This window comes from Aplidium turbinatum, chromosome 8 (genome assembly GCF_918807975.1).
Source record: "Aplidium turbinatum chromosome 8, kaAplTurb1.1, whole genome shotgun sequence".
Classification (NCBI taxonomy): Eukaryota; Metazoa; Chordata; class Ascidiacea; order Aplousobranchia; family Polyclinidae; genus Aplidium; species Aplidium turbinatum.
Genome location: NC_137479.1, coordinates 9,706,259 through 9,719,878, shown reverse-complemented (window position 1 = coordinate 9,719,878; position 13,620 = coordinate 9,706,259). Strand labels below are relative to the sequence as shown.

The window sequence follows — 13,620 nt, the reverse complement described above, 5'->3', positions numbered from 1 at the left end:
TTTGGAAAGCACTGTCCTATAACTACTACTCTGTGGTTTAAAAAGGATTTTACAAGTTGCAGACCATTCTGTGTGAGAATTACTGCGCATTTACGTCACAAATTATTAAAATCTCAATGGCGGATCAGTGCTGGTATGTGTGTCAGGTTAACCGTATCTGTCACTGCTTCCTTTTGGCGGCAAGAGTTACTGGCCGAGACCATCAGGTCTACGTCTCTCTTATTGCTAATTACTCCGTCGGCTTATATCAAATAACAACGGGAAAAAGTATGCCGTTGGTCAAAAGCCTTATCTATCACTTCAATCAATTTATTTCGCAAAATATATTCGTGATTGTGTATTTTAGGTAGAAAAGATAATAAAGACTCGGTTTTTGACCTATTTTCGCCATTTCTTGGTCAAATTTCTCAGTTGACATTTTATTTTGAAAGTCTTTTTGCGTTAAACACAGAATTTCATCAATTTTGTTTTTTCGTTTCTGTGCAAACAGGATTCCATGCACTTTTTGCACTACAAAGCAATTTGCGCAAATAACAAATTACCTTCCTAATTATTGTCTGCCAGCAAAGAATGACTCATATCGCGTCAAAGACCAACTCCCTACCCAGACAGCAAAATCGACATTGAATCAATGAAAAATGACGGATTTTTCTGCCTGCGTTTAGAATGGAATTTTAATGCTGTCGCGTTTTGAGTGACAAACACAAAATGAAACCGCACGCTAATAGTAAACTGTCAATCAAGCTATTGAATATCAACAAATTTCTTGCATTTCATAACTGGCTGTGACAAAAGGTTTATTGTGAACTTCACAATTATCCGATACAAACATAATCGGGATTAACGTTGGGGCAAGAAAAAAAAGTAAAAGTCAAGAAATCTCAGGTTTCTAGCGTCACTGCTTCTATGTGCAATTGCTGAATTAGCAGAGGGCGAGACCATAAGGTCTACGCCAGTAACAGGTACGGTTAATGGTTGGCACATTAATGATCCTTTCACTGCATTGGGCCTACTTGCGGTATTGGTACAACGAGGTACCTAATATATTTATTATCCTGTTGTATGTACGCACATGAATAGCAGCTTGTTGTTACGCCTAAATGTTTAAACAGATCCTTTGAAATGTACGGACGTGGAGAAACGTGATCGCACAAACGTGAGATGTATAAATAGATACCATTTTGCTGAGGTTCTTTCTATATTCACTTCTTGTCCTGAAACAGGTGATGTTGTAAAATTTCGTTTTTTGTTATTAATGTGTTAAAGATAAACAACAAATTAGAACTTTGAGCTGGTTTTAAACATACAGATTTTGGTGCACCACTTAAAATACCGAGTATTTCTGCTTGAAATTTGAAAAACATCTGGCAATACCATTACTTCACGCAGCACTCTCTTTTTGGCAGCTAACATATAGCGTAGTTGGATATCCTGTTCTTCTAAATCCTTGGCTTTATCAAGTTTTACAAACGCATAAAGATTGGATCATCTATTTTCCTACAAATAAAAAATCGAAAAAACTTACTTTCAAATTACATTTAGAATCTGCAAGTAAAGATCACCAACTGCTGCTTATTTTCAATTGTAACCAACCAATCTTCTTGCAGAATATTTGTGCCCTGAAAGTAAGCGATGCATAGAAAGATGGAGAATCATGGACACTAAAAATGATTGTGCACTCGATGATAAAATAGATCAATCAGATGAAGAAGCTCCCTTGCCATACTGTCTTGACAATGAATTTTCTTGTAGTGGTGACAATGCCCACAATTCACAGCGGTGTATTCCACGAGAATGGGTGAAAGACAGGTATAAGGATTGCCCACAATCTGGTTTGGACGAAAGGATGGTTTTAAGTGAATGTTTCAATGAAACTGAATTTCGCTGCAAGTCTGGATGCTGCATTCCAAGGTATCGCGTTAGAGATAGATACAGAGATTGTCCAAATGGAATAGATGAAGGAATCACTTTGGATTGTTATGATCATTTGGAGTTTAAATGCACTGATTCTGGAAGATGCATTCCAAGATCGTGGCGATTAAACAATATTGTAGATTGTCCAAACGGAAGTGATGAAGCGCCACTGCTCCCAAATGAAAAATGTCAATCAGGAGAAGTGAGATGTGACAACAATAAGCGATGCATTCCAAACTCATTCTTATGTGACGGAATAGACCAGTGTGGTGACTGCAGCGACGAAATCGAAAACTGTAAAGAACCAAAGATGTTTCGATGTCCCAACGATCCTGATCGTAAATGCATACATTGGGAACATTCCTGTGATGATGTAACAGATTGCCCAGGCAACGCAGACGATATTACTTCTGTAGTTGGATTCAAATGTTTTTCTAACCTGGCGGTGTTGAACCAGAAGCGTTATTGTGTCATACCACAGTGGAGCTTGCGAGATGATATATCTCTATGTGACGACAGATCTGACATTTGCTTTCGAAATGAAACTTTTGTTTGTGATCAATGCATAGACAATACGATAATCTCTTCAAATCAATTTTGTGATGGAATATTTGATTGTCCTGACCTTTCAGATGAATGTCTTTGCGACAAGAACATTATTCAATCCAAGCAGTCTCAACTGCTTTGTGAACATGTCTGCTATGGTGACAATTCAAATGCTTGCGAACACTGCGGTATTGGGAATGTATCTTGCCGTGGTGACAACACATGCGTTGAGAGAAAGCAAATCTGTGATGGAAAAGTTGATTGTGTTTCTACAGGATTCGATGAAAAGTTTTGTAATAAAACATTTCAAGGAGAATCATCGACTTTGAATAATTCTTTCCAGTGCGATGAAATTCCCGATTATTTCATAGACGCACTTGAGTTTGTCAAGCTTGAACAATTTGCGGCCCTTGTAAAAACTTCCAAAACCGCAAACAAGTAAGACAATGTCGATACAATTGTTTATTTACCATTGTTGCTTAGTCATGCAAATAATATAGAACGTGGCAAAATTATATGAAACAAAGTTAAATCCAAGCCGTCATAACGTTACATCATAATTTAATGCACGATCTTCATTCATGTACTGTATAGTGTATAGTAGGGTGATTAATAAAACTTTTCTGTTTTTTGTAAACCACCCAGCAAACTGTCCACTTGAAGCGGTTGACTGTCTCTAATCATTAGTCTTGTCCTGTTGCTCAACACAACAAACAGTGTACCACAGCCTCATTTTTGTAATCAAATATCGATTTCGCTTTTAAAGCACCTTCAGTTTGATATTGTCAAGAGCCTTGGCCCCTTGGCTCTTGACAATATCAAACTGAAGATGCTTCAAACGCAAAATTTGTGGTTGTGCAGCTCTCCCCTCCTGCACTACCATCTCCTACGGCCATGCTGAGTTCCGTTGAAATAACAGCACGAAGATAACACAAAAATTAGCGGTTATCAAATGTTTTAATTTAGGATCATGAATATTTTTTCACGTGTTTAAGCTACAATGCTGTGACCTTCTGATTGTCAACAAGTGCAGTTTTAGTTACGTGAGGCAGTTTTTCTTGGTGCCCAATCACTGGTCACTATTTGTAGGATAAACTGTGTTTGTTCTTCTGATTTTGTCCGCTGCCTAGACTAGTATATTCCTGAATGAAGGCTACTCCCCTCTCTGCCGTATTACTCGTAATACAAAGTGTTCCTACAGTTTATTGAGCCTCAATTAATGATGGCAGACTATGGGTCATAAAAAAATTCTTTGTGTTTTTTGTGACAAAGTCAGAGATTTCTTTCGTTCCTATGTCTTGGTCGGACAAACTAACTTTATTGGCTGGATGCTCTTCCCTTTGTTCAAGCAATGCTCGGACCATCTTTCTCTTGTCGTCTACAGAAATGAAGGCATCAAAGAATGAAAATCAAATAGCTTCTTCAGACAGGTACGGAACGTGTTGTATAAGTTTCTTCAAGCATCGAGTGATGTTCAATCTCCAGATGCCAACAGTTCCTTAGCTAGTTGGAGGTCATGCTTTGGAGAAAACCAGCCTGTTGAACTTCTCTGTACATCACACAGAGATCTCTAAAAGAGACAATATCCACTGTTTTCGGATTACGAATATTTTCGTTAATGAGAGGAGACATAAATCTTGCTCGGTGAATGACTCCAGGTTTTATGACTCTGATCTTTTCAGGTAGAGATTCCCCTAACAACATATTTGTGATTGTAAGGAATTCTTCGTGAAATCTCTGGGATGTTTGAATTCTAGCTGCTTCTTTACACATGATAGAATCAGCTGTAGAGATTGATTAGCCAATTCAATCATTATAACTTCGTCATGAATCCCAGGAATGTAGGCTGCATAGATATGATGCTTAACTTTAGGCCAGAACTGCTTAAACCTTTTAATAGCTTTATTTCTCGGGATGATGCTTCGCCAAAATGACCAAAACACTTCCTCAAGTGTAATCTCATAAATATGGTGGCGGAATGCCAGATACAGAATATCACGGACAGCTTCTCTTTGAGATGTACAGAAGCTCCTTTTAGTCGCCCAGTGTTAGCTGCTGTTGTGTCAAAGCTGAAGGTCTTAATATTTTCTAATATATTCCTCTCATCAACGGTCTGGATAAAGGCATCGAACATGGTTTGTCCTGTTCTAAATGAAATTTCAGTTACCGGTACTGCTAGAATCAGTCCAAACCATCAAGAAGAAACATTAACAACTTTCTCATCTCCTCTCCATCCCAGTAAATAGCGGTTTTTCATAACGTTGAAACTCTGCTTTCAGGTCCCTTGACCTATCTTTGTCATACTTTCTGTAATGTAGTCAAAGAGAAGAGCCGTTGAGAGCAAATGCTGAAAGATTCTGGCTGGTTGCAGCTAACACAGATACTGTGAACTGCTCTTATGTGCATACTCTCTCCTGCCAAGTTTCCGTTGAGCAATCAAAAAATCTATGTCCTCTTGAATGTCAGTCATTTGAAGAGCATTGTCATGAGAAATATCGAACAAATTTGGATATTTTGCAGTGAAGATCTTTTCATTCCTTTTCTGTGTCTCAGTCTTTCTACTCTTATTCTTTTTAATGTTCTTCCATGCTGTGATGAGATCTTCCAACTTCTTAATTTTCCTTCTTTCATCTCATACTGTAATCTTTGCTCGGCTCCAGTATGCAACATTTTTCTGGATTGTGTGCTTGGCAGCCTCTGGTTTTGTTTTCTTCATGATCTTTAATTGGTGAAAGTACATGACTAGAGCATCATGCACAAATTGCACATATGGCAATTTTAAACCAGTGAATTCATTCTTCACTAAGACCCAACCAAGCAAATCTCAGACTGTTTTCTTGTACTGTAGACTCTGTTATTGTTATGAGCTCTGAAGATTTTTTTAGTTATTGCAGTAACACGAATTTACTTGGTCATTAGTTTGAATTTTTAGGTGAATGTTTTTGAGCTTTTAAGTTAATGAATTATTTCTTAGTAATGAGACAATTGTTGTAAAATAAAACTCTTTAAGAAATCAATTGGCGTAAAGAAAACATTTATTACACAATCCCTAATAATGGCAACTAAAGTAGGCTACTTCGCAATCCCCACCAAACTAGCAGGCTGTCAAAATAACTTCTACATCTAAATGTCCCAAAACTAGCAAACTGATTATGTGAAACTTTGGCTACTGCTATAGTAAGTCAAATCTAAAAATACACCAACGCCGTAGGGAAAAGTTGTAAGATCAAAAGAAGCAGTAAGTAAGAGCAACATCTTGATGGCCTCAGGGAAGCCAATTATGATGGCATTTTACATCACCGTGGACGTGTTAACACGCCTGTGGTATAGAACGTAAGACTTAAGTTAGGCTGTTTTGCGAAAAACTTGAAAGTCATTGAGCATACCCTAATTGTTGTTTAAGACAAAAAATATTTTACAGACAGCGTTTTTTCATCAAGTAGAACTATTTTAGAGGACGACCGTTTAAAAATTTAGAAGTTGGCAAATAAGGACCACCCTAACGTGTAGCCTATGTAGTTTTAATTATCACAAATGTTGCATTGGGTAAGCTGCATTTATTTAATAATGGGTTTATCAATCGTTCAAACATAACTAATTCCTTCAAAAAGCAGGCTGCGATTGCTTATCTTGCATAAAAATAGATTAAAAAATATGTCGTTGTAAAGAACTAGGCAAAATATGGAAACTAAAAATTACATGTTTTGAAGCATTATCTAATTTGGGTCTCTGCGTAGTAGTCATATGAAAGAGAAATTTATTTCCTGCTAAGGATTAGGCAGGAAATAGGCATTTTTTGTTATAATAGTGAAGGACTGAAGTTATGCTGAAAACGTTCGACTCTTAAAACTATTTGTAAATATGCAAAATATATTGTTATTATGCTTGTTATAATAATCTGTCTGTGATACATTTTTATAACGAAGAGAAGTGTCCCAAGCTGTTACATTCTGAAAGCTGAATTTTTATTTCAGATGTGACGGAATAACTGAGTGTGCATTTTTTGAAGATGAATGCAGTGAAAGAGCAAACTGTCTTGTTAAACCCAAAGTTTGTAATGAGATACCATTGCGCAACGTGAGCAATAGCTTGGTGATTTTTCACTGTGATTTTTCATTGTTTATAATTCACTGTTGAAACTATGCATAGCTAATTTTGCCGGATTTGTGAATAAAACGTGATTGAGCAAGAGAAGCGAGCGAGAAAATTTTACAAAAATGGAAAAAAATTAAGTATTACATATTAAAGGTATCTACTTGTAAAATTACAACCTGAAAAACGCTGCACGAACTAATTATGAGAGGGCCCCTTGGCAGACGTGGGCCCCCAGCCGGGTATTTGGAAAGCAGTACATATACGGCTTTGCATGATTCAAGCTATTGAATATCTAGTTTCTGTAGCAGCATTTCTATTTTTAAATAGTCAAGAAATATTAAATAGACTAAAATGAGTGGGCTCCTAATCAGCCGTGGGCCTCCTCGGCCGGTGGATATGGGGAGCGTTAACACGGCTTTGGCAATATGTGTATCACTCGCATATCGTACTTTTGCATGAGTTCCAACTGTAGGCCTATCTCCTGTCATTGCAGCAGCTCCCTCAGTACACATACCAACGCAGTCTTTCCAAAATAATCTCACTTTTGTGAAAAAAAAAATCGTTTAAATTGTTGTCATCGTTCGACTTTTTTTAACCAGCTCTCCATTGATTCGATTAGTTTTACTTTTCCAATCTTTAGCTACTAGCATACAGTTCAAGCTTAAATTCTGTGTCTTCAACAACTACTCTCTTGTCCGCAGAAACAGAGTTATAAGACGTCATAATCCAAAGTGGCAAAGCAAAAATTTACGCATCCAGGTGCGATGCGAATAAGGAAATGTTCATCAACTAACAATTATATCAATTAATTAAGGAAATGGCCGTCAAATCAACAAAGTCCCATTAACGAGGGCATGGCTACCTAAAGATACGGTCTGGTTTGTCACATTTTGCAGAAATTTCCACATTTTGCTAACTTTGTGCAAATGTTTAAATAAATTTTTCTAAAAATTATATTTTTACGCTTTCTTTACTGTTTTCCCCAGATGGCACAATAGGTTTTAACATCCTCACATATTGAAAAACAAAGAAAATTTGATTTTGTAGATTTTAGTCAGACTGTTAATTTTTCAATAACAGCCTGATTGAGCGTTTTTCAACTTACCTTTTCTCATTTGCTATTGCTTCCCCAAGGCAACAAAAAGCTTTTATATCATCAGGAGAGAGCAAAAGTAAAAAAATCTCAGAAAATGTCAGTCAAACACTCGCAGTAGCTGTAATCAAAATCTGCAAAATGTGACAGATCAGGCCGCATCTTCAGGTGGCCATGACTAGGGCTAGGCCTATTTACGTAGATTCCACAACTTACTTAAGGATAACGTTTTGGACAGTTGCACCAGTTTTAAGAACTGTATTTTGAAACAAACGTTTGAAAAGTACCATAATATAATAATATGCAGTAGTTTGTGTAAAATCAGTACACTCTTTGCGACGGTTATATGTAAATTGTTCGTAAACAGCTGTTCGTAAAACAATTGTTCATAAACAAAAATAATTCTTAAAATTAAATTTTCGTGAAACAATTCTTCGTAAAGCGTTTCTTCGTATACATCAATTCTTCGTATAGGTGAATTGTTCGTAAAAAGGTGATAGGTCAATTGTTCGTGAACAATTTTTCGCAACAGCAAGGTTTGCGTTGAAATTTCCGATGAAGGTGCATATGCAAGTTTTCCTGAATAACCAAGTTACGACGACATAAGATATAATCTTTGTAATAAAGCTGGCCACCATACAAAAGTTTTGGCTTTCCTTTTTTGCTGCGCACAAACTGTAATGCCATTCTGAATCAGGGACTCTCCACACTCTGTCTGCTCGTCTAGCAGCACGTCGCACAATTAGCACATCTCTAGCATATACGCTACTCTAATTAATTGTTCGTAATGTTAACTGTTTTACGAACAATTGTTTGCGAACAAATAATATTACCATAAACAGACATAACCCAGCAACAACACTACATTTATCATTATAAAAAGAAAAAACAAAAACATTAAGCTAATGTTTTCGGCTAATCATACAGCCCTTTTCAAGCGTATAAGAAAAATATTTTTAAAATTGTTAATTTTCTTATAGGCTTGAAAAGGGCTGTATGATTAGCCGAAAACGTTAGCTTATTGCTTTTGTTTTTATAATGTTAAATGTAGTGTTGCTGCTGGTTTATGTCTGTTTATGGTTTAAAAAAGTTACCTCTCTACCCAAATTGTAAATAATATTACTGTCAATAGCATGCACGAAGAAATGCTTTACGAAGAGTTGTGTTACGAAGAATTAATTTTACAAACAACTATTTACGAAAAAACGTCGGACTCCTTTTGCCACCCCTGAAGTTCGTTACGCGACCCCTTGCGGGGTCGCGACTCCCAGTTTGGAAAGCCCTGGCTTAGTTCATACTTTGGTAATCTAATCCTTTACTGTACGATACTAGTTTAATCAAAATTGTGCTGCGGCGAGCTTGGGTTTATGTTAAGCCTAAAGAATGGAAAACTTTTCAGGCAGCAAATAGGCCTATTATTACAAAGTAACTTTTCACAGTGGTTTCGAATCGCCACATTTACTCTTATCTTATCTTGTTTCATTTCGCCCTGTGTATTGTTTTAAATGTAAGCATGTAGGAATTGCAAATAGCCTACTTAATTGTTCCATATGCACCTTATTTTGGCTTCACTGAAGGTTTTATTATGAAGGCAAAGAACTTTAAGTTGAGCCAATATATTCTTTCCAACTGTTTACTAGTTATAAAAGGGTGGTTAAGCTTTTTAAACTGCCCAATTCATCAACCACCACATAGAACGCTTGGACTGAAGGCCCTGGATGATGAGCAGTGACGTTCGGTGGCTTAAACCGTTGGGAAAGCAACTTGGAAATATGCTGCAGCAAGGTAGTAGGCACGAAGGGCGTAACCGTCGGGCGAAGCCCGAAGGCGTGTTGCCGAAGGCAACACTTCCAGCGGGGGGTCTGGGGGACCACCCCCAGAAATTGTTGAAAAACACTTCCAATTTGGTGCGCTCTGAGAGCATTTCCAAAACAAAACAAAAATAAAAATCTGTCAAATTGTGCTTCGCCTATGTCGTGATCATACATCCATTTAATGTTTAGAAGTCATGAACAATCGTAATTTTAACGTTGCAGGACCAAAATCCAGTGTTAGACATGGAATAATAGTTGTCTAAATATTTAATTCGTCATGAATGTTCATTCTCAGATATTCAGTTAGGCCTACACTACAAAAACTAACACTTAGGCCTAAACATTACAACCGCAAGCAATTTGTACAAAAAGCTGGATAAGTTTGCCTACTGCTTATAGAAGCTTAACGAACTAAATATTGCATCCGCACCTGAACGTTCATTGGCGAAGTAACGTTATATCAACGCTGTAAAAAGGGCAAAGGCATGACTATGAAAGCTAGTAGGCTAAAGTACATGGCGAGGAGACATCAAAAAACAGCAACAATCTTTTCGCCTTTATGATGCTGTGCTGTGTACCGTGACGAGAGACCATTCTTTACGTATGACGAGATAGTCTAGCGATTATACGCATTGACGTCACTGAGAAAGCAACTCTAACCATAACACATCTGATTGGCTAAGCAGCTGGTGACGTTTTGCAAACCGGGTGAGGATTGGATAAAACAAAGGCGTTTTTTGACGTTTTTGAACGTGGGGAAAGCAACTTTGCAAGTTGATTTTCTTGGAGCCTCAGTGATTGTTTCTGACAGGAGCATTTGCGTTAATTGGCATTTATAGGCAAGACATGCGGTTTGGTGAGGACTTAGACTACTCACAAGCGTTACGAGTAATTCTAGTCACGAACACAGTAATTTTCAAGTTAAAATAGACGTGATAAAAATAATAAGAAGTTAAACCTAGAATTCAGTCATTATATTTTGCATAGTTTTCGCTCAGGTAAACACTGCTTTCCTTGCTTTCCCTCACCGATCGTCACTGATGATGAGACTGTCGAGTGGCTGATGACCTCATGCCCAAACATATAGCCCGGAAGAAAGCTCATACGACAAAGAAGAAGTGTTGAATTTTATTACAGTAGATAACTAATCAAAATCCTTCATTAACCTTTGTCTACGGTAGGCTACATGGTTAACGTGCCGATGATGGATTAAAATTAACTTAATACAATACATCAATGAAGAATCTGTGTATTAATGAAATAGAAATTGTTTCTTCAGAGAGATCTCAGCGGCATTGGGCAAGTCTTCGTCACCATACTTCCCTTCCTTGAAAATATAAGTTCTTTTGAAGCCCGAGAGTGTAAAGGTCATCTGGAATACGTTCATGGCAAATCAATTTGTGACGGAATTCGAAACTGCGCAAGCGGAATAGATGAAAAGTATTGCCCTAAAAGATTTCGGTGTGATGTCAATCAGGAACCGGTCAGATTTTTGGGTGAGAAAAGTTTTGAACCTATAACTTACAGGAACATCATGTAGCCTACTGTAGCAGAATCGTACGCGTATTTGTGATTTGTAGTTCGGTGTAGCAGATGGAGTGTTTTCACCGGTAGACACTACACATAGTACAATTTTCTCTATGAACCAATTGACTGTAGCCATTGTGACCCTTCTTGCACTCAGCTAGAAGAATGATTCTTGGTTTGAACTTTGTTTGGTAGTCCTATTTAAAAAGAAAAAAAGAGTAATGGCAAGGATGGGAATCGAACCCACGTCACCGAAATGACCACTTTCCACACCTCGTCCACGCTCACTTCATTTACTTTCTATCAGAAATGTTTCGTTAAGAACGCTCATAATATATTTTTTCAAACTTCTTTACCTTACTGGAAAAGATTTACCAAATTTGCATTTATAGTACGTCCAATCTTCAAAAAAATCAAAGAAGTTCTGATTATCTATAACCCTTTACTACAAATATCACACGCACAATGTGATATCACAGTGCATATAGGCTACAATGCTATATAATGCGCCTATAACCTCACATAATAATCGAAACTCTTAAATACTGTAAACAATCGCTAATAATGGAAGCTTGTCTTTTTTTGCTTTAAGAAACACGGCTTCCATTCGTGAGCATAGCTGCTGATCAAGTCTGTGATGGAATTATCGATTGCAATAATGCAACAGATGAAATTGGTTGCAATGAAACCACTCATTTCTATTGCAACAAGGGAGACATTCTGTTTGTGTCTACCGAAAAGGTTCTCAATGGAATATCCGATTGTGACGATGGATCTGATGAATGTCCAGAGTTCTATTTAAATGACAGTCCTATATCTTCAAATCAGTTTTTGATTGTGTCAACTGCTTTAGAATTTCTTCTTTGGTTAATGGCCATTCTTGCGTTAAGTGGTAATGGAACAGTAATAGTGACAAATGCATTGTTTATAATGTCGGCAATTAAAAAAAGCGCATCACAGAAACCATCTCCAGCAGTAATGATAAACAAGTTGTTGATTTTTAGTCTTTCTATCGCTGATTTTCTCATGGGAATTGCTCTTCTTATAATCATCGTAAAGACGAGGGAATACTCTGGAGATTATTGCTTACGTGACAAAGCCTGGAGAACAAGCAGCACTTGCAATAGTGTAGGAGTCATTACAGTCTTGTCCAGTGAAGTTTCGGTTCTTACATTGGTATGTTTGACTTCTTACAGACTTTATCACATCATAAACCCATATAAAAGCCGAAAAGCAAAACCTTATTTTTCCGGATTGTGGATTGTTCTAGTATGGGTGATTTCTCTTGTTATTGCCATTGTTCCTTTGCTGAGAATATTTTCGCCATCAATGATCACTGGAATGTGGATAGAACAAAACGGGTTTTTCTTCAGTGACGTTGCGGACTTCGCGTCTCTAAAACAGTTTGCACAGCGTATCAGCATCATCAACGGGAGTTATCCTTGTCTAAATGAAAGCGTCAATCAAGACTGGTATACTTTGGAAGACTGCTTCAAGGATGACACTACAGGGAAAGCACCAACAACACGAGGCTACTTCGGTTACTACAGTGCAAGTGGTCTTTGCATTCCAAGATTTTATAGAACTGTAAGTGATAGTTTCGAACTCAACGCGTTATCACCAACAGTGATCATCTTCAATTTTGTTGCTTTGGTTTACATAGCAATGGCATATGCCGTGATTTATCGCCGCACAACTTCACATCGCCTAATCGGAGGAGGTCAAAGCTCAGATCTACAACGTAAGCAAGCAAAGGCACTTCAACGTAAAGTAACAATTCTGATAGCGACTGACATGATTTGTTGGCTTCCTATTTGCATCATGACCTTCATTAGCGTTGGAGGAGTCCTTCTACCTCCAGAGGCATACGCTGTGTCATCAATCTTGCTATTACCAATCAACAGTTCGATAAATCCTCTTATTTACACAAACGCGTTGTCTAAAGCGTGGAATCTTTTCCAAAACATCATCAACGTTGCAAAAAAACGAATACTTCGTTTTAGTGTTGGAATGAATAGCGCATTAAGTCCAGCATCAACTGCAACTCAGATTTCCCCATCAACTGAAAAAGACGAAACTTCCATGTAAAAAAAAACTCTCTGTAATAATGTATCAGCAACATTGCTTGATTAATTGTTTGCTATTTTCCTAACAAAGCAGTGATTTAGAATGTGTTTCTAAAACAAAACGTTTTGTAATTTTACTGTTGCTAATTTTATTGCAAATTTGTTGCTGAAAAACTTTGATTTACTTTTATGCTGAATTCTTTTTTTTCTATAGTTTGTTCCTTTGTAAACTAAATAAATAAACACCTAGCGTGGGTCAAATTTACGATGAGGCCTGAGTGAACTGGCAGAATTAGGCTAGCCTACTATCACAAAGAGGTCTTCTTACTTTTGTAACAGAGTGTGGGAATCAACTACGTCGAAGTAGTTCCCAATAAACCTTTAACACGAGGCAGCCGAAGGAAGTCGATGGGCATCTTCTACTAACTAACTAAATTGCATCAACAAGTGTTGAAGCGCAATGGAGATTTCTAGCTGACTGACCTTATGAAATGCGAGTGGCCTTTTTGATTAAATTGGAACAGCAGTCGAGATCCAAAATCCATTTTGTAGTGTTGCCACGTGT

General features: G+C 37.4%; 1 protein-coding gene across 1 annotated transcript in view; it reads left to right on the top strand.

Moving 5' to 3' along the window:
- The window catches only part of LOC145775684 (uncharacterized), a 48,833-nt gene extending 35,528 nt beyond the window's left edge, over nucleotides 1–13,305 (top strand). The window contains exons 2-6 of the mRNA XM_082587023.1: nucleotides 1,113–1,223; nucleotides 1,608–2,898; nucleotides 6,435–6,537; nucleotides 10,742–10,958; nucleotides 11,582–13,305. Coding sequence (XP_082443149.1) covers nucleotides 1,113–1,223; nucleotides 1,608–2,898; nucleotides 6,435–6,537; nucleotides 10,742–10,958; nucleotides 11,582–13,077 — 3,218 coding nt within the window. The 3' untranslated portion in view covers nucleotides 13,078–13,305. The remainder of the gene's footprint in view (nucleotides 1–1,112; nucleotides 1,224–1,607; nucleotides 2,899–6,434; nucleotides 6,538–10,741; nucleotides 10,959–11,581) is intronic.
- Nucleotides 13,306–13,620: the final 315 nt, after the last annotated feature.